Raw genomic sequence first — 20,006 nt, 5'->3', positions numbered from 1 at the left:
TGAGAAAGAGAATACCCCACTGTACAACTGTAGTCATTTACTGACACACGAGTGTTATTTTAGGCAACCTTTATTACAGAAGTCCACTATTTTAAGTGACTTTTTGCCGATTTTAGATTTGAAGGGAAGGTCTCAAGTTAAGCTTGGAACCACTTAGAATCCAAGAGGTGGCAGGAACATCCAACCCCTCAAAGCAGGTGGCGTGGGTGCCACTGGGAGGGGATCTGGGGCCTGCCTTGTGCCCTCAATCTTCCTCCACCTGAGATGTGCACCCCAGTGTACCAGAGATGCCTATGACTCCAATCCCCAGGCTCTGGCTGTGTGGAAAAGGCCTCTACTTTACACAATCAAGTTTCAGCTGACTACATGTCAGAGAGAGACAAGGCTAAGAGCAGTTAGTACATTGACTTCCGCTCCGCTCACTTGCCGATCTGCTGCAGCCTCCCCGGGCACCTCAGGCGTAGAAGATGAGCTCAGGGATCTGCCCACCCTGGACCCCAGTCCCGTTGGTGCTATCCGAGGAGCACTGGAACTGGAAGGCCACCTTTCCGCACTGCACTTCCGTCATCCCCTCCTGCCCAAAGTAGCTGAGTTCGCTGCCATCCAGGACGGCACTGGCCGTGTAGAAGGTGTCTTGTTCAACCTGGACCGGGTGTTCAAACCAGACCGGGAAGGTGTTACTGGATCCGTCTGACATGAACTTGGTCAGGTTCTGAGCCAGAACCACCCCGAGCCGCTTGAGCTCAATCTTCACGCTGTACTCAGCCTTCCCAGAGCTGGACCCATACAGGCCCAGCCCTGCAATAAATACCCTTCTGTCCACTGCAAACTGGATGCTGTCACAGCGCCCGCGGTACCGCCACTGGTTGCTGCGGTAGGCAGAAGACTGGAATCGGTGGCACCTCTGCGGGGCGAGGCCCTTCCTCTTGGTCAGGGGGAAGTCCAGGCGGGGCTTGTTGGTGGCCGTGTACCACAGGAAGATGCTGTGGGTCTCCTCCAGAGTCAGGATGTCTGACTGGGCAGCGCCATTGGCAAACTCCTCTAGGGTCATGGTTGGAATTCGAACCAGATAGAGGGCTCGCCCCAAAACATGCCTCTTGTTTCGTGGGGTGACTGGCAGCCCCTGCCTCTTGCACTCTGCCTCGGCCCAGTTCAGGACGGCCTCGAAGACCACTGCCTCCTTGGTGTTGAGGGCCTCCCGAGTGACAATAATCTCCAGCGTCTGCCGGTCTATCTCACAGAAGCCTTCGGACCGTAGGGCCATCTCGGCCTGTGCATCGATGACCTCCCAGCAGCGCTGCGTCAGCTCAGGCTCCTCAAACAGCCGGCTCTGGGACAGCAAGACACAGGCGTTCTTGGCTTCCAAACTTGTCTCCAGAAAGTTGACACAAGCTTTTGCCAATGCTGGGACGATGTACTTCTTAGCAGCGTAGAGAGTGGCCAGCACCGTGTCAGCTTCCAGATCGATCTCATCACTGTACATGTACCTAGGCGAGGCAAGGCCCGCGTCAGGGGCTGGCTCCCAAGCACCTATTGCGGGGCTGGGCCTGGGAGAGTCGTCCATCAGCTCCTGTGTGCTCCCCCTCAGAAGCCACGGGAGGCCGCCTAGAACGGAACCACCCGTCCTTCCCCAGTACAGAGTGGACTTACTTTAACAGGATCAGAAAGGCTGCGGGCTCCACGTCGGGAATGTGAATTTCAGATTTGACTTCCGCCAGGTCCCCGTAGAACATGGCATAGAAGACGGAGCTTCCGACAGCCAGGACGTACTGGGAGGAGAAAGCGCCGCCGTGAGCCTGGCTGTCCCGCGGGCTGCGGGCAGCCACACGGCAGGCGGGGCACGCCTTCCGAGAGGGGAGGGGTCGCCGCTACCCACCTTGTGGGCGGGCACCGTCCTGGTCGCCCCCGGGGGCCCCACGACGAAGTGCACGTCGGCCATGAGCTCGTTGTTAAACATGAGCGCGTTCCTGCAAAGGCAGAGGCACGGGCTGGGGGCGCGGGCGCGCGCGGGTGCGCGGGCCGCGGGGGGCGGGCTCACCTCTCGCGCAGCGTGGGGCGGCAGCACCGCCAGCCGGGGCTTTCCGGGTGGTTGTTGCCGAGTGTGGGGGGCGCGGGCGCGGGCGGCGGGGGCGCGGGCGCGGGGGCGCTGGGCGGGCTGCGCGGCCCGGCCTTCCTGCCCACGGCGGCACCGGCGTTGCTGTTGGCGAGGTCCGCGGCCGCGGCGCTGGCGGGGGCGTAGAGCTCCGCCGCCATCTTCGCGGGCGGGGCGGCGGGGGTGGCCTCGGCGCCTGTGGACGCCGCGCCCCGCGCCCTCGCACCGCGCCGGGGCCTTGGGAGCGGCTCTGCAAGCAAAAGCAGGGAGGTCAGGCACTGAGCAACGCGGCCATGCAGGCAGGCCAGGGGCAGCAGCATGGGCGGCGGCGGCGCTGCGACCCGCGGGGTTGCCACCCGCTCCCTTGCCACCCCCGCCCCTGCGACCCTGCGACCCTGCCCGAGCCCAGCCTAGCGCAGCCCGGCCAGGCCCGGCCGCAGGGGGCGCCGTCCCGCCCGCCTGAGCCTGTACCCGCCGCGGCGCCGGCGCGTCACGCTGCGTCAGGGCCGCGCCCCGCGCGACGACGCTGCTGCGCGGCCCCGCCCCCAGGCCCGACAGCCTGGGAGCTGCTGGAGTTTCCGTGCGCTGCAACCGGCGGAAGACGCGCACTGTGCAGAGGTCACCGTGGAAGGCGGCTCCCGGCTCTGGCAGGCGGCTGCCCCCAGACCCGCAGTGCCATGCGCAGGTGCTTGCGCCCGTTCTTTAGTTAGTGATCTTTTGGTTAGGAACGCAGGTGGACCTGCTTGTTGGCCGTTTGCATTCCGGAGTCTGTGCCTCTGGCCGAGGCTTGTCGGATGGTCGTAGGGCTTCCTCGTTGGTTCGGATGCCTAGTGAGTTAGCTTACTGCAGACGCCAGCAGCAAACGCTCGCGGAGAGCGCGGTCCACTCTGCTCTGAGGGCTTTCACGGGCAGGAGCTGCTATTTCCTCGCATTTTCCTCGAGGAAATGGGCACAGAGAGGTTAGTCGCGTGCTGAAGGTCACACAGCGGGCGGTTGGGCAAGTCAGGATCTGGCTCCAGGCCTGCAGCCTTGGAGCTTGGGCCCCAGGGCGCGCCCTGCCTCTGTGGCTCTGCCTGTGGATCACAGTCGCAGGCTCGTTCCCTATGGGGCCTCTAGCCTCCCAGCCTGGAGCTAATCTTGGGAGGTGCGTGACAGTGGGCACTGGCTTTGCCGATGTGGAGACCAGACTCCAGAGACTGTGTCACCTGGCTTGGTCTGCACAGCCGGTGCACGCCAAGCTCGCGTGCAGACGAAGCTCCAGAGTCCTGGCTGTCAGGAGAGTTCCTCCCCGAGGACACACATGCAACCTTCTGGACCTCCAGGCTTCAGACTTTCAAAACTCCCATATATAGGAAAGCCCCCAGGACGCAGCCAGCAGCTCGGGTCATGGGTGCACCCATCACAGCAGTCCTGGGCGGAACAGTGAATAGGAGCTCTGTGTCTCTGGTCGTTACAGTTGTAGTAAATGTTCCCTGTAGTAAGAGTCCCCTTCGGAAGATATTTGCCGTATTTTCAACAAAAGACTCTCCAGGATTAATGAGCGACTACAAGTCAGGAAGGAAAAGGCTGACAATCCAGGTTTTTTAAAAAACGGGCAAAGGACGTGAACAGACACTATGCAATGACCCAGAGTGCACACATCATCATTTCGCCTGGGAATGGGGCTCCTGAGCCCCCAGGCGGCTGAACTTGAGACTTGTCACGCCAGTGTTGGTGGAACACGGAGCAGCTAGAGGTCACCTGCTGCAGGTGGGCGTGTAACTCCGCAGGGCCAAGCAGGGCCAAGCCCTTTGGAAAGCCGTAGCACATGCATGAGGGTCCAGAAAGTCCCAAGAGAAAGTGTGTGGATGCACCTACCAAGGACACACCCAGAGAGGCCACAGCTGCGATTTCATAGTGTGGGACCACACTGGCAAAGACGCACTGGCTGCTGTGGCCATGGTTTCTGTCCCAGCCATCTATTTCCATAGGAAAAGGTAACGGGCATAAGCAGTTTCCAGGAGAAATACAAATGGCCAGAGTGGAGACAGCCTACATGTCCATCAGCAACAGAAAGGATCAACACGTTGTGGTGGGTCCATTTGGGGAATGCAGTGAGAGGGAATAACTTACAGCAACACACAAGACCTGGGCGACAGCTGCCTCGGGGCTGGGGGGTGCCAGGATAGAACTGCTAGCCGCCAGAGGTAGTCAGCGTGTTGATCTGCATGGTGGTGGTGAGTGTGTGAATAATAATTCTCATCCTTAGAAGCCACCCTTTGCACTCTGATTTTTAAATATGTTACAGTGTAGGCCAGGCACGGTGGCTCACGCCTGTAATCCCAGCACTCTGGGAGGCCAAGGTGGGCGGATCACCTGAGGCCAGGAGACCAGCCTGGCCAACATGGTGAAACCCCATCTCTACTAAAAATACAAAAATTAACTGGGTGTGGTGGGCGTCTGTAATCCCAGCTACTTGGGAGGCCAAGGCAGGAGAATGGTTTGAACCAGGGAGTCGGAGGTCGCAGTGAACTGAGATCACACCACTGCACTCCAGCCTGGGTGACAGAGCCAGACTCTGTCGACCAGGCTGGTCTTAAACTCCTGGCCTCAAGTGATCCAACCGCCTAGGCCTCCCAAAGTGCTGGGATTACAGGTGTGAGCCACCATGCCCAGTCATCATTTTCTTTTTTGTTTGTGATAGTGGTCATCCTAATGGATATGAGGTAGTGTCGTGTGGTTTTGATTTGCATGTCCCTGATAAATAATGATGTTGAGCATCTGCTCGTGCTTGTTGGCCATTTGCATGCCATGTTTGGAGAAATGTCTGTTCAAGGGCTTTGCCTTTTTTTTTGAGACAGTCTCACTCTGTTGCCCAGGCTGTAGTGCAGTGGTGAGGGTGCACCGCAAAGTCTGCCTTCCAGGTTCAAGCGATTCTCGTGCCTCGGCCTCCCAAAGAGCTGGGATTACGAAAGAGCAATTTGCCCATTTTTAATCAGTTTTGTTCCTGAGTTGTAGGAGTTCTTTGTATATTCAGGATGGTAACCCCTTATGAGATAGATGGTTTGCACATATTCTCTTCCCTTCCCTAGGATATCATTTCTGTTAATGGATTCCTTTGCTGGGCAGAAACTTTTTAGTTTGAGGTTACCCAATTTGTCTATTTTTACTTTTGTTGCCCTTGTTCTTGGTGTCATGTTCGAGAAATCTTTGCCAAGACCAATGTCATAAAGTCTTTGCCTGTGTTTTCTTCTACGGGTTTTATAGTTTCAAGTCTGCGTTTGGGTCTTGAATTGGTTTTGAGTTAGTTTTTGTGTATGATGTAAGGTAAGGGCCTATCTTTATTTGCAAGTGGATATCCAGTTTTCCCAGCGCTGCTTGTTGAAGAGACCATCCTTTCCCCATTGTGAAAGAAGTTCTTGTCACCCTTTTTGAAAGTCACCTGCCCGTCATTGTCATTTCTGACCCCGTTCTGTTCTGTCCTGTCCTGTCCTGTTGGTCTGTAGGTCTGTCTTCATGTCAGCACCCTACTGGCTGTTGGACTTTTTAATTCTTTTCTTGACAGTGGTAATTTATTTGCTTCTTTTTCTTTGTTAGTCCCTTTGCCTACTTTAAATAATTAATTTTGTTAATTTTAAATTTTCTGTTATTTGACTTAGTTCATTAATTTCATTGCTTCCTTTATTTATTTATTTTGGAGATGGGAGTCTTGCTCTGTCGTCCAGGCTGGAGTGCAGTGGCGCCATCTCAGCTCATTGCAACCTCTGCCTCACAGGTTCAAGCGATTCTCCTGTCTCAGTCTCCGAGTAGCTGGGATTACAGGCGCACGCCACCGCGTCCAGCTAATTTTTTGTATTTTTTAGTAGAGATAGAGTTTCACTGTGTTGCCCAGGCTGGTTTCGAACTCCTGAGCTCAGGCAATCAAAGTGCTAGCCTCTTACAATCAAAGTACCTCGGCCTCCCAAAGTGCTAGGATTACAGGCATAAGCCATCACGCCTGGCCCATTGCTTTCTTAAATATACAAAGCGCTTAAGTTAATAAAGTTATCTAAAGGATTGTACTTTAATTTCTAATAGCGTTTGGAGGTGAGGGGACTACTTGTTTTTGCTTGTTTTTAGTTTTTTGGTTTTTTTTTACTTGGGATCAAGTGGCACATCCTGTGTGAAATGTATTGAGAGTTTCTTTGTTCTGTAATACCTGGTCATTTTCATAACTGTCCCACAGACACTGGAAAAGCATGATGACTCCATGGGGTACAGAATTTAGAACATCCTTGTCAGATTGAGCCTATAGTGATGTGTCTTATATTGTCCCTTAGTCTTTTTTTCCTAATCAGTCTGTCAAATTTCAGAGAGCCATGTTAAAATCTCCGCTTATTGTGGTTTCGAAGGTTGTTTCATTGCTCTTCCTTCATTTAATTCTTCCTCTGTCACTGTGCACCTGCAGATTCCAGGCTGCTTCACATAGTTTCCTTTGCATTATGAAATGCTCATGCCTGTCCTGTGCCACTCTGCCACTCCACGTTTGCCCACAGTGCCGCCGCTGCCCAGCGCCTCTCCTCCACCCTAGTCACTGACGGATTTGTCTTGAAAGCACGCTTTTTGCTTGTCTTTTTTGTTTTGAAACATGGTCTCAGTCACCTAGGCTAGAATGCAGTGGCACAGTCATGGCTCAATGCAGCCTCGACCTCCTGGACTCAAGCAATCCTGCCACCTCGGCCTTCCAAGTAGCTAGGAATGTAGGTATGAGCCACTCTGCCTGGCTTGTCTTGAATTTTTTTTTTTTTTTTTTTTTTTTTTGGAGATGGAGTCTCGCTTTGTCGCCTAGGCTGGAGTACAGTGGCACAATCTTGGCTCTTTGCAACCTCCACCTCCCAGGTTCAAGCAATTCTCCTGTCTCAGCCTCCTTAGTACCTGGGATGACTGCAGGGACATACCATGCCACGTCCAGCTAATTTTTGTACTTTACTTTAGTAGAGACGGGGTTTCACTGTATTGGCCAGGCTGGTCTTGAACTCCTGACCTCAGGTAATCCACCCTCCTTGGCCTCCCGAAGGCTGGGATTACACGTGTGAGCCACCATGCCCAGCCGTCGATATATTTTCCAGTGTCTTTGAACTGAGTTTTCTATTTCAAGAATTAATGAGTGTCAAAGTCCCACCCCCATCAGTACATCTTTTTCTTTTTTTTTTTTTTTCTGTCACCGAGGCCTGAGTACAGTGGTACAATCACAGCTCACTACAGCCTCGACTTCCCGGGTTCGAGTGATCCCCTTGCTTCAGCCTCCTCGGTAGCTGGGACTAGACCACACCCACTAATTTTTTTTTTTTTTGGAGGCAGAGTCTTGCTCTGTCGCCCAGACTGGAGTGCAGTGGCATGATCTTGGCTCACTGTAACCTCCACCTCCCAGGTTCAAGCAATTCTGGAGTCTCAGCCTTTCAAGTATCTGGGACTATAGGTGCCCGCCACCACACCTGGCTAATTTGTGTGTGTGTGTGTGTTGTATTTTAGTAGAGACAGGGTTTCACCATGTTGCCTAGGGTGGTCTGGAACTCCTAAGCTCAGGCAGTCCACCTGCCTTGGCCTCCCAAAATTCTGGGATTACAGGTGTGAGCCATCACACCCGGCCTCACACCCACTAATTTTTTGTTTGTTTGTTTCTTTGTTTTTTGAGACGGAGTCTCACTCTGTCATCCAGGCTGGAGTACAATGGTGTGATCTTGGCTCACTGCAATCTCCGCCTCCTGGGTTCAAGCGATTCTCATGCCTCATCCTCCCAAGTAGGTGGGCCCAGCTCATTTTTTGTATTTTAGTTGAGACAGGGTTTCACCATGTTGCCCAGGGTGGTCTTGATCTCCTGAGCTCAGGCCATCCACCTGCCTCAATCTCACAAAGTGCTGGGATCACAGGCGTGAGCCACAGCACCCAGCCCCGGCCAAATTTTTTTTTTAAATTTTTGTATAGAGTTCGTCTCAACATTGCCCAGTCTATAAGCATATCCTTTTTTTTTTTTTTCTTGAGACAGAGCTTTGCTCTCATTGCCCAAGCTGGAGTGCAATGGTGCCATCTCAGCTCACTGAAACCTCCACCTCCCTGGTTCAAGCAATTCTCCTGCCTCAGCCTCCTGAGTAGCTGGGACTAGAGGCATGTACCACCATGCCCTGCAAATGTTGTATTTTTAGTAAAGACGGGGTTTCTCCATGTTGGTGAGGCCAGTCTCAAACTCCGGACCTCAGGTGATCTGCCCACCTTGGCCTCCCAAAGTGCTGGGATTATAGGCGTGAGCCACCACGCCCAGGTTATAACTGTATTTTTTATCATTCTTTTTATTTCTAGCTCCGATGATTTTATCTTATTGAAAATTATTAAAAATCTTAGCAATTATGTTATTTTAAATTATCTTGGTTTTTTTCTCTGAATAATATCTGTTTTAGCTGCCGAATCACCAAAAATCCTTTGTTTTTATCTGTAGTTGTGGGTGCGTAGTGGGTACGTATGTTTATGGGGCACATGAGGTGTTTGGATGCTGCCTGCAGTGTGTAACAATCACATCAGGGTAAATGCGGCATCTTTCACCTCAAGCATTCATCCTTCGTGTTACAGACACGCTCAGCTGGAAAGGGGGCCTGCATCATGAGTATGAAGGGATGCAAGTCATAGCCACCTGAGTCTGGTGGGACACAGCAGGGCCCTGTGGAGTCACATCACAGCCTCGTGCTCGGCATAGGGGAGCACTGCTTGGGTCCATGCAGTCGATCAGGGCCCGGGCTGTGCAGCACCCGGCCTGTCCTGCTCTAGGCACATCCCCTGCAGCACTGTGCCGTGCTGGCAGAGGTGCACAGCACCAGACCTCAGTGTGCACACACAGCCCCAGTGGCACTGCCATGCTGGTAGGGATGCCAGAAGTGGGTCCTCCTCTCACCCATGAGTGTCAGCTGATGCCGGCTGGCTGGTGACTTGTGTGCCCAACCTACGCCTGTCTTGCTCTAAGGGTCCCGGGACCGTTGTTGGGGGTGGTGCTGTTAGCATGGTCTGGAGGGAAGGCTGCTGGGTGTGAGCCCCTCTGTGCCCTGAGCAGGGCAGCCATGCAGTAGGGGCACGCTGCCTGGCCCCAGCGTGTCTGCAGCAGGCTGGTTGGCAGCAGGTGGCCAGTGGCTCTCCTGGGTTCAGTGCCATGACTGCTCCAGCTGAGGATCAGAGAGGCTTTGTCCAGGGGAGGGGGACTGGTGGGGGGCCTGGGTTCCTGGAAAGACAAGTGCAGGTCACCCCACCCCTGGGCTGTCTGGGCCACCTGTGCACATGCTATGGCACATTGAGGCGGGCACTGAGACGCCGTGTCTGCTACAGACCCGTGCCTGTATATTCCGCGCTTTGCGCACCTACTGGAATTCGGAGAGAAGAACCACGAGGTGTCCATGACTGCCCTGAGGCTCCTACAGAGGATGAAGCGGGACTGGATGCACACAGGCCGGCGCCCCTCGGGCCTCTGCGGAGCAGGTATAGCGGGCCTTGCCCGTCTGGGGGATGCTGGCCTGGGTCCTGGCGTCACACTTTCCTGACGCCTGAGTGCTGGTGGGCTGTGCCAAATGTTTGCAGAGCACTGAGAGCTGCCTCCAGCCTTCCATGGCTGACACTGGACTGGCCCACCAGGGTCCTCAGCCCTCCAGGACCTCCTGGCTGCCCCGTTGGCCTCTGTGTGTCCTGGCATAAGGGGCAGAACCCTCAGGGCAGAGTGGCCCTGACCCCAGGTTGCCTACATCTGGGTTGCGGCTGCACGGCCATCCCTGTCCGTGGGCTTGTGGGGCCCGGCTCCTGATGCGGATAGTGGTGTGGCCTCTCTGAGATGCTAGATTGTTGCTTATGAGGATGCCACGGGGCTGTCAGACTATTCCCCACCCCCAGCTGGGCGGTTGTTCTAGTTGGACCTCTGTGGTCCCCCAGGTTCCAGCTGTCACTCAAACTCTCACTTTGCCTTTGGTGCTGGTGGGTGGATGTGGCTGTGGCCTGGTCAACTACCCCAACCCTGGAATTGGAGCCCCAGGTCGGCAGGGCCCTTGCTCCTCACCAGGGCCCTCACCCTCATGCCCACAGAGTCCACTCTTCCCAGCAGGCTAGGTGCCAGCGTCCCTGCACTCTGCTGACAGCAGAATTCAGTCCACCTGAGAAGCCGTTCCATCTGCACACATGAAATTCAGTGCACCTGAGAGGCCGTTCCATCTGCACACATGATCTCCATGTTTGCTCTGGAGGTTCTGGGCCCACTGCAGCCTTGGTGAACCTGTGTCAGCTGCCAGCTGTGGCCTCGCCCCTTTCCCGCCTGGCCTGGCTCCGCATCCTCAGAATCCCCAGCTCCCATCACAACCTGTGTTTCCCGCACAGTCATCTTAAAGTTATTTTGTTTGCTTTGAGGGATTACGTGAAGCTCTCGGAAACCTTCATTTTAATTGTTCTTGTATTTGAAAATGGAATGGGATGCAGCCACCACCCACCATAAGATAGAGAGGGTCTTGTTCAGGATGAGCCACACTAAGTGAGGATCTCACTGCCCTGGCACGGACACATCTTCCCAGGTCATCATCTCCCCGGCCGGGATCCGCAGTGTTTTCCTGGGCCACAGATACACTGTTGCCCTGGTTCCCAGCTGTGGTTGACGAGGCCCGTCTCATTGCTTTCTAGCACTCCTAGTTGCAGCCAGAATGCATGACTTCAGGAGGACTGTGAAGGAGGTCATCAGTGTGGTCAAAGTGTGTGAGTCCACGCTGCGAAAGAGGTAGGGGGCTCTCATTCATGGCATGGGCACCACGCAGACGCTTCGTCAGTCCAGCTCAGGCCTGCTTGCCGGAGCAGGTGCCACTTCCCAGGACCCTGCTATACCCCACCTGGCTGTTGGCCAGGACCTAGCCCAGCCCCCGTCGCACCATGGCTTGGACATGCTGGCAGGATGCCTTGCCTCCCTCCGGAGAGTTCCCTGCTAGTCCTTCTGAGGCTGGCTCTGTCCTGCGGAGGCGTCCTCCTCCTCCGATCCCTGTATTATTATTATTATATATTTTTTTTTTTTGAGACGGAGTCTCGCTCTGTCACCCCGGCTGGAGTGCAGTGGCTGGATCTCAGCTCACTGCAAGCTCCGCCTCCTGGGTTTGCGCCATTCTCCTGCCTCAGCCTCCCGAGTAGCTGGGACTACAGGCGCCCGCCACCGCGCCCGGCTATTTTTTTTTGTATTTTTTAGTAGAGATGGAGTTTCACTGTGTTAGCCAGGATGGTCTCGATCTCCTGACCTTGTGATCCGCCCATCTTGGCCTCCCAAAGTGCTGGGATTACAGGCTTGAGCCACCGCGCCCGGCCTTTTTTTTTTTTTTTTTTTTTTTTTTTTTTTTTTTTTTTTTGAGAGACAGCCTCGCTCTGTCGCCCAGGCTGGAGTGCAGTGGTGCGATCTCGGCTCACTGCAACCTCCGCCTCCCGGATATAAGAGATTCTCCCGCCTCAGCCTCCTGAGTAGCTGGGATTACAGGCGTGCGCCACCACGCCCGGCTAGTTTTTTGTATTTTTAGTAGAGACGGGGTTTCACCATGTTAGCCAGGATGGTCTTGATCTCCTGACCTCGTGATCCACCCGCCTCGGTCTCCCAAAGTGCTGGGATTACAGGCTTGAGCCACCGCGCCCGGCCTGTATTTTTTAGTAGAGACGGTTTCACCATGTTGGTCATGCTGGTCTTGAACTCGTGACCTCGTGATCCACCTGCCTCGGCCTCCCAAAGTGCTGGGATTACCGGCGTGAGCCACCGTGCCCGGCCCGATCCCTGTGTTTCTAAGTTGAGGCGGAGGGTGATGTGTAAAGCTGCCCTAAGTCACAAACAGGCAGGAGGCTGTCTTTGATGTCAGAAGCCTGGTCCATCTCCTTTTTGGTGTGGTCCGTCCTGGACTTTGAAAGCCCAGGTGACCCCTGTCCCAGTGAGAAGCCGGAGTTCCGTCAGAGGTCCCCGCATCAGTTGAAATGAGTGGCACAGCAAGCCAGGCAGGCGGGGCGGGGCTTTGCACCCCACTTTGCTGGGTGGTATTTGTTGGGGTTCCTCACAGCTCACCTGCACTGGCAGCCCTGTTTCATAGACTTCGGCAAGGTAAATGTGACAGTGGGGTTGCTGCAACCTGTAACTGCTGTGACGTTTATCACAAATCTTAAACACACGGCTGCTGTTTTTCAGCTGAGATCGTGTCCTGTGGCAGTTTCCAAAAGCAGCTGGAAAGTATTTAACCTTAAACATCTGACTGTTGATTCTGTAAAAAGCCTTTGATTAAGCATGTTGGAGGTTGTGTAGCGTGTAGAGGCGTTCGTAAGAACTGAGCCCCATGGCTCACAGGCCTGCAGGCCCCTTCCTGCCCGACTGCCAGGTGCTGAGGTTCTAGCCCAGCCTCCTCTCTTCAGGCCTTCTGAGTCTTCCGCCTAGGATTGGGGTCCTCTGTGAGTGATTAAGGGTGCCTGTGGGCCTTTCTCCCAGTGAACAGAGGTCCGGGCAGGATCAGGTGGGGGTAGAGAAGCCGCCAGAAGGGACCTGGGTGCCAAGGAGCAAGGCCTGACTGCCAGGCCCCATGGAGGAATGCCTGGCAAGCACAGTTCATTCATTTGTTTTTATTTTTTATGTTTTTGACACAGAGTTTTGCTCTTGCCGCCCAGGCTGGAGTACAGTGGCACGATCTCAGCTCACTGCAACCTCCGCCTCCTGGATTCAAGCGATTCTCCAGCCTCAGCCTCTCAAGTAGCCGAGATTACAGGCTCCCACCACCACGCCCAGCTAATTTTTGCTATTTTTAGTAGAGACGGGGTTTCACCTTGTTGGCCTGGCTGGTCTCGAACTCCTGACCTCAGGTGATCCTACCACTTCGGCCTCCCACATGCTGGGATTACAGGCGTGAGCCACAGTGCCTGGCCTTTAATTTTATTTTTTTATATATTTTTTGAGACAGTCTCACTCTGCTGCCCAGGCCAAAGGGCAGTGACGCTATCACAGCTCATTACAGCCTCAACCTCCTGGGCTCAAGTGATTCTCCCTGACCTCAGCCTCCCAAGTAGCAGGGACTGCAGGTGTGCACCACCATACCTGGCTAACTTTTTTTTCTTTTTGGGTAGAGACAGAGTCTCACTATGTTGCCTAGGCTGATCTCAAAGTCCTGGACTCAAACAGTCCACCCACCTTGGGCTCCCAAGTGCTGGGATCACAGGTGTGAGCCACGCCAAGCCAGCAGCTCAGTTTTAAACGGCGTTTTCAGAGCTGCCAGCTCCATTTCCCATGTCCGGCTCCATTTTAGGCTCACGGAATTTGAAGACACCCCCACCAGTCAGCTGACCATAGATGAGTTCATGAAGATCGACCTGGAGGAGGAGTGCGACCCCCCCTCATACACGGCTGGGCAGAGGAAGCTGCGGATGAAGCAGGTAGTGCCAGCCTTGGCGTCCGTCTGTGCTGGGCTTGTCAGCCTTGCAGGGAAGCTGCACACCCATAGCCTCATAGCCGCTCTTCAGTGCTGTAACCAGCCAGAGCCCGAGGCTCCAGGACACACCTTGCACAGACTCTGGGAAGTGCCACATTTTCCTGTAGGGGACACAGACCCATAGCTCCACCTCCACCGCTGCGTACCCCTAAGTTCCAGTGGCCTGTGGTCCCTGGGGCCCCCAGGGCACCCCGGAGGCCGCACTGTGTGCCCGGGCCTCCCTTCACGAAGCCTCTCGCCCTGTTCCCTTTCAGCTTGAACAAGTTCTGTCAAAAAAACTGGAGGAGGTTGAAGGTAACCAACTGATCTTCCCATACAATGCTTCTGCTTTGTTGGGAAAATTGATTTTGTGCTGACTTTTTGCTTTTAACTTACGACTTCAGGTGAAATATCCAGTTACCAGGATGCAATTGAGATTGAACTAGAAAACAGCCGGCCAAAGGCCAAGGGGGGCCTGGCCAGCCTGGCGAAAGATGGTGAGTCCAGCCCTGGCCTCAGAACTCGAGACCTGTCTGTGTGCCCCTTGCCGGCACCTTTCCCACCAGCTGACCTTTGACCTTGTCCTTCCTGTCACTCTTCCTGGGCCCTCTGGTCTATGTGCACAGCCCTGGGGTTGAGGCTGCCTCCCCCCATGACCTTCCTTCCTCCTCAGACACTCAGGCTGCACGCTGGGCTGTGGCACTCCAGCTGTTGGTACGGGTTGCCCCCACCTCATCCCCTCCCTGCAGAGGCTCCTGTGAGGTGTGCATTGGTTTGATCCAGAAAGGTGGGACAACTCAAAGCAGTGGGCGGGGCTTATAGGTCACAGGTGGAGTCAAAGGTTTTGTGATTGGCAATTGGTTGAAAGAGTTAAGTTATTGTCTAAAGACCCGGAATCAACAGAAAGAAGTGTCTAGATTAAGGTAAGAGAGTTGTGGAGACCAAGGTGCTTGTTACATAGATGAAGTCTTTAGGTGGCCACCCTTAGAGGCAGTAAATGGAAAGGTTTCCTTTTTTTTTTCTGGAGTCAGAGTCTCCCTCTTTGACCCAGACTGGAGTGTAATGGTGCGATCTTGGCTCACTGCAACTGCCATCTCCCAGGTTCAAGTGACTCGAGCCTCAGCCTCCCAAGTAGCTGGGACTACAGGCACCCGCCACCACGCCCTGGTAATTTTTGTATTTTTATTAGAGACAGGGTTCTACCATGATGGCCAGGCTGGCCTTGAACTCCTGGCCTCAGGTGATCTGCCTGCCTCAGCCTCCCAAAGTGTTGGGATTATAGGAATGAGCCACCGTCCCTGGACAAATGTTTCCTATTCAGACCTTTTTGTTTGTTTTTGAGACAGAGTCTCTCCCTGTCGCCTGGGCTGGAGTGCAATGGCACAATCTCAGCTCACTGCAACCTCCACCTGCTGGGTTCACGCGATTATCCTGCCTCAGCCTCCCAAGTAGCTGGGAGTACAGGCACACACCACCACACCTGGCTAATTTTTTGTATTTTTAGTAGAGATGGGTTTCACTGTGTTGGCCAGGCTGGTCTCGGAACTCCTGACCTCGTGATTTGCCCACCTCGGCCTCCCAAAATGCTAGGATTACAGGCGTGAGCCACTGCTCCTGGCCCCTATTCAGATCTTTAAAATATGCTAGTCTCAGCAAATCTCTTCAGGATCAGAAAAAGACCTGGAAAGGGAAGGGGATTCTCTACAGAATGTAAGTTTCCTGCCAGGTGCGGTGGCTCACGCCTGTAATCCCAGCACTTTGGGAGGCTAAGGCGGGCGGATCACAAGGTCAAGAGATTGAGACCATCTTAGCCAACATAGTGAAACCCCGTCTCTACTAAAAATACAAAAATTAGCCGGGCGTGGTGGCGCATGCCTGTAGTCCCAGCTACTTGGGAGGCTGAGGCAGGAGAATCGCTTGAACCCAGGAGGCCGAGATTGCACCACTGTACTCCAGCCTGGGAGACAGAGTGAGACTCCGTCTCAAAAAAAAAAAAAAAGAAAAAAAAAGAATGTGAGTTTCCACTGCAAAAGACAGCTTTGCAGAGCCATTTCAAAATATGTCAAAGATATTTTGGGGTAAAGTATTTTGATTTCTTTCAGGGCCTGCTACCTGTCATTGATGCTATACTAGAGTCAGGTTGGAATTTGGTATCTGTTGCTACAAGGTCTGTTTGGTCAATCATCAGATCTCTCTCATCGGATGTTAATGCTGATGAGCTGCTCCTGAACTCCAAAGGGAGGGGGTGTAAGAGGGTATAATGAGGCATGTCTGACCCCGCCCCCGCTTCCCATCGTGGTCTGAACTAGTTTTTCGGGTTTCTTTGAAATCTCTTTGGTCAAGAGAAGGGATCCATTTGGTTGGTGTGGGGCTTCGAATTTTATTTTTGATTAGTATTCTGTACTGTGTTTTTTCACTTGGGGGTAGTAGGAGCCATGAGAGGGCCTGAGGGCAGAGGCAGGTGGTGGGGAGGCTGTTGCAGGAACCCAGGGTGAGAGACCTGGCCCAGCCTGGTCAAACTCTGGAGGTACTTTTGGGGCAGAGCCAACAGTGCGCGCCTGTAGTCCCAGCTGCTCGGGAGGCTGAGGCCGGAGGATCACTTGAGCCCAGGAGTTCGATGTGCAGTGAGCTGTGATTGCACCACTGTATTCCAGCCTGGGCAGCAGAGCCAGACCCTGTCGCCAGTACACACACACGCACAAAATCTAGAGTGGGATGTTTTAAGATGAGTTTTGCCAACCTTAAAGGAAGAAGCAGAGGCAAAACTAATCTACATAATTTATTTGGGTCAAGCTTGAGGAGTGCAGCCAGAGAGGACACATCTCATTGCCCTGAATATACACTCTGGTGAGCAGCGGTTACACGTGGACTTTTTTCTTTTTTTGGAGACGGAGGCTTACTCCGTCACCCAGGCTGGAGTACAGTTGCATAATCTAAGCTCACCGCAACCTCCACCCTCTAGTTTCAAGTAATTCTCCTGCCTTATCTCCCCGAGTAGCTGGGACTACAGGCATGTGCCACCACACCCAGCTAATTTTTGTATTTTTTGTAGAAATGGGGTTTCGCGGCCGGGCGCGGTGGCTCAAGCCTGTAATCCCAGGACTTTGGGAGGCCGAGGCGGGTGGATCACGAGGTCAGGAGATCGAGACCATCCTGGCTAACACGGCGAAACCCCGTCTCTACTAAAAATACAAAAAACTAGCTGGGCGTGGTGGCGGGCGCCTGTAGTCCCAGCTACTCGGAGGCTGAGGCAGGAGAATGGCGTGAACCTGGGAGGCGGAGCTTGCAGTGAGCCGAGATCGCGCCACTGCACTCCAGCCTGGGTGACACAGCGCGAGACTCCGTCTCAAAAAAAAAAAAAAAAAAAAAAAAAGAAACGGGGTTTTGCCACGTTGGCCAGGCTGGTCTTGAACTCCTGACCTCAAGTGATCTGCCCACTTTGGCCTCCCAAAGTATGGGATTACAGGAGTGAGCCATCATGCCCAGCCACAGATGGAGTTTTAAAGGCAAAAAGGGACAGTGATTGGATGGATACAAAGTTGTTTGTCAGGAATTGTCATTGGCTTACAATAATAACATTTATTCGTGATTGGCCGTACGTCGTTAAGCTATTGGGTGTGGCGTTATTAGGTTAGTTTAGAGCTACTTGTGGCAGCAGCAGGCAGTTTCTTTTTTTTTTTTTTTTTTTTTTTTTGAGACGGAGTCTCGTTCTGTCACCCAGGCTGGAGTGCAGTGGCCGGATCTCAGCTCACTGCAAGCTCCGCCTCCCGGGTTCACGCCATTCTCCTGCCTCAGCCTCCCGAGTAGCTGGGACTACAGGCGCCTGCCACCTCGCCCGGCTAAGTTTTTGTATTTTTAGTAGAGACGGGGTTTCACTGTGTTACCCAGGATGGTCTCGATCTCCTGACCTCGTGATCCGCCCGTCTCGGCCTCCCAAAGTGCTGGGATTACAGGCTTGAGCCACCGCGCCCGGCCAACAACAGCAGGCAGTTTCAAGAAGTGAACACCTAGCTCGAGGGGGAGGATTCACATTCCTTCCGTGAAAGTTGTTTTCTGTCTTTTAAATTCACCATTGGGTGATTTTTAACAGCTTTATTGCGGTGTAATTGCCTTATGACAAACTGCTCATGTTTAAAATGCGCCGTTTAATTTCTGAACTTTGACGTCTGCACACACCTGTCAAGCCATAGTGACAACCAGGAAAACCCACAGATTTGTGGCTCCTGCGGGGTCCACAGGCCCTTAGTCAGCGCCCCCCCTCCTGCCCCAGGCCCCCAGTGAGCTACTTTTTGTTATTATAAATTAGTTGTATTCTGTAGAATTCCGTACGAGTAGGATCATGTAAAATATGTTTTTTCCTTCGGCTTTTTTCACAGTGTGATTATGTTGAGTCCATCAATGGTTTGTTCTTTTCTTCTGTGGCGTGGCAGTTGGTAGTCCTTCAACACGCTGAGGTGTGTAGCCATTCATCTGTTGGAGTACATTGCACGTTCGGGGCTGTTTCAGATGCACTCCTGAACCCTGGTGTACAGGTCCTTGTGTGGACGTTGATTTCCTTTTGGGTCAGCTGCTGAGGAGTGAAATTGCTGGGTTATGTGAAAGGCAAGTGTGTCTGTCTTTTTTTGTTGTTTTTGAGACAGGGTCTTATTCTGTCACCGAGGCTGGAGTGCAGTAGTTCGATCATAGCTCACCGCAGTGTCAACCTCCTGGGCTCAAGCAACTCTCCCATATCAGCCTCCCAAGTAGCTGGGACTGCAGGCGGGCACCGCCACACCCAGCTAAGTTTTCATTTTTTCATAGAGACAGGATCTTGCTATGTTGCCCAGGCTGGTCTGGAACTCCTGGGCTCAAGTGGGCGGCCATGACCTGTCTGTCTTTAAGAAATGATCAGGTTGTCGGCTGGACGCAGTGACTCACACCTGTAATCCCAGCACTTTGGGAGGCCGAGGTGGGTGGATCACAAGGTCAGGAGATCGAGACCATCCTGGCTAACACAGTGAAACCCTGTCTCTACTAAAAATACAAAAAAAATTAGCTGGGTATGGGGGCAGATGCCTGTAGTCCCAGCTGCTCGGGAGACTGAGGCAGGAGAATGGCATGAGCCTGGGAGGTGGAGCTTGCAGTGTGTGGAGATTGCACCACTGCACTCCAACCTGGGCGACAGAGCGAGACTCCGTCTCAAAAAAGAAAAAAATGATCAGGTTGTCTCCAAAGGGGTGTCACCATGCGTGGAAGCTCGAGGGAGTATGTTCCTCCTGCCTGGGAGGCATGGCCCCATTTTCTTTTCAGGGCTAGAGGTTCTGAGTTGTGAAGGAGTAGCTGGTGGTGATTTCATCTGCGTTTCCTTCAGGACTGGAGGAGGTCTTTGTGTGTGTTTGTTTACCACCCATATGTCATATTTGTGGGAGCCTTTGTTCAGATCTTTTTTCTATTTTTTTAATTGGGTTTTCTTGTGAAGTTTTGGGAATTCTTCATCTGTTCTAGATTTAAGTCCTTTACCAGTTGTGAGATTTGCAGATAAGCCTGTGGGCTGTCTTCATTGTCTTAATGATGTCTTTCAAAGGGCAGTTCTTAATTGTTTGGAAACCCGTTTTATCAGTGTTTTATGGATTCTGCTTTTAGAGCCGTTAGAAATATTTGCCTTATCCAAGGTCAAACTTTTTTTGTCTGAGATGTCTGTACTTTAACTCCCCCCAGGTCTGTGATCTGCTTTGAGCTAACTTCTGCGTGCAGTGTGAGGTGTGGCCTGAGGCTCGTTCTTTGGCACGTGGCCGCCAGGCACCGTGCAGCGACAGCCTTTCTCTGGGTTACCTGGCAGCTTGGTAGCATTGTTTTTTGTCACAAAAGTGGGCGCCCTGGCCCTCTGCCTGGTTAACAGGTGGTGTGTGGATTGTGTACCTCTAGGCTCTGCTGAGGACACCGCGTCCAGCTTGTGTGGTGAGGAGGACACGGAGGATGAGGAGCTGGAGGCCGCGGCCAGCCACCTGAACAAGGACTTATACCGGGAGCTCCTTGGTGGCACCCCTGGCAGCTCGGAAGCAACAGGAAACCCCGAGTGGGGCGGCAGACCTCCGGCCCTTGGGTCCCTGCTGGACCCCCTCCCCACTGCGGCCAGCCTGGGCATCTCAGATTCGATCCGCGAATGCATCTCCTCGCAGTGCAGCGACCCCAGTGAGTTCTGATGGAGCCCTGGAGGGTGGCTGAGGTCATCAGGAGAGCTTTCCGACGTGTCCCTCTCAGGGGGAGAGCTGGATGCTGCCATCCTTTGTCGGGAGGTGTGGTGTTTTCGAGCGGTGGGCTTGGGTGGGGGCACCACCAGTCCCCCCAGTGGGGCTGTGTGGGCGTCAGTGGTCCTGGTGTGAAGAGCTGGGTGTGTGCCGATGCCGGAATGCGGTGGGTCTCATCACCCTCACTGGGACCGCCTGCAGGCCACAGGGGCCGTGGAGAACAGAGCCCACAAGTTGCGTCCAGGA

The 20,006-nt window shown here is 53.7% G+C and overlaps 2 protein-coding genes across 22 annotated transcripts in view; one reads left to right on the top strand and one right to left on the bottom strand.

Annotated features, from left to right (window-relative positions):
* Positions 1-20,006, top strand: part of BRF1 (BRF1 general transcription factor IIIB subunit) — a 79,926-nt gene that overhangs the window by 46,686 nt on the left and 13,234 nt on the right. For 8 of the 21 annotated variants that reach the window (XR_012416209.1, XR_012416211.1, XR_006699918.3 and 5 more), the window contains 6 exons: positions 9,419-9,568; positions 10,748-10,841; positions 13,372-13,498; positions 13,809-13,848; positions 13,938-14,030; positions 19,438-19,704. Coding sequence is in view for 17 of the 21 variants with exons in the window: in XM_015454275.3 (XP_015309761.3) it covers positions 9,419-9,568; positions 10,748-10,841; positions 13,372-13,498; positions 13,809-13,848; positions 13,938-14,030; positions 19,438-19,704 (771 nt within the window). In the remaining 4 variants the exon portion in view is untranslated. Of the gene's footprint in view, positions 1-2,617; positions 4,309-9,418; positions 9,569-10,747; positions 10,842-12,718; positions 12,822-13,371; positions 13,499-13,808; positions 13,849-13,937; positions 14,031-19,437; positions 19,705-20,006 lie in introns of those variants that run through there. The other 13 variants (XM_073998407.1, XM_073998408.1, XM_073998404.1 and 10 more) reach the window with 7 other exon arrangements.
* BTBD6 (BTB domain containing 6) lies at positions 55-2,591 on the bottom strand. The gene is made up of 4 exons (XM_045397686.2): positions 2,039-2,591; positions 1,877-1,967; positions 1,651-1,769; positions 55-1,487 (listed from the first exon to the last, which is right to left on the bottom strand). Exons 1-4 carry the CDS (start codon positions 2,410-2,412, stop codon positions 455-457), a joined length of 1,617 nt encoding a protein of 538 aa, XP_045253621.2. The 5' UTR covers positions 2,413-2,591; the 3' UTR covers positions 55-454.

The sequence above is a fragment of the Macaca fascicularis genome, chromosome 7 (assembly GCF_037993035.2).
Source record: "Macaca fascicularis isolate 582-1 chromosome 7, T2T-MFA8v1.1".
In the NCBI taxonomy this organism is placed as follows: domain Eukaryota; kingdom Metazoa; phylum Chordata; class Mammalia; order Primates; family Cercopithecidae; genus Macaca; species Macaca fascicularis.
Note: the sequence above shows the minus strand (reverse complement) of the source record. Positions and strands in the feature narration are given on the sequence as shown.

Excerpts from the sequence above, each read along its gene's own strand:
- BTBD6 (XM_045397686.2), bottom strand. The coding sequence starts at position 2,412 with ATGCTGCTGCCCCTGGCCTGCCTGCATGGCCGCGTTGCTCAGTGCCTG. Across the intron at positions 1,968-2,038 it reads CGCCCCACGCTGCGCGAGAG|GAACGCGCTCATGTTTAACA; the intron begins GTGAGCCCGCCC and ends CTGCCTTTGCAG. Across the intron at positions 1,770-1,876 it reads GGACGGTGCCCGCCCACAAG|TACGTCCTGGCTGTCGGAAG; the intron begins GTGGGTAGCGGC and ends TTCTCCTCCCAG.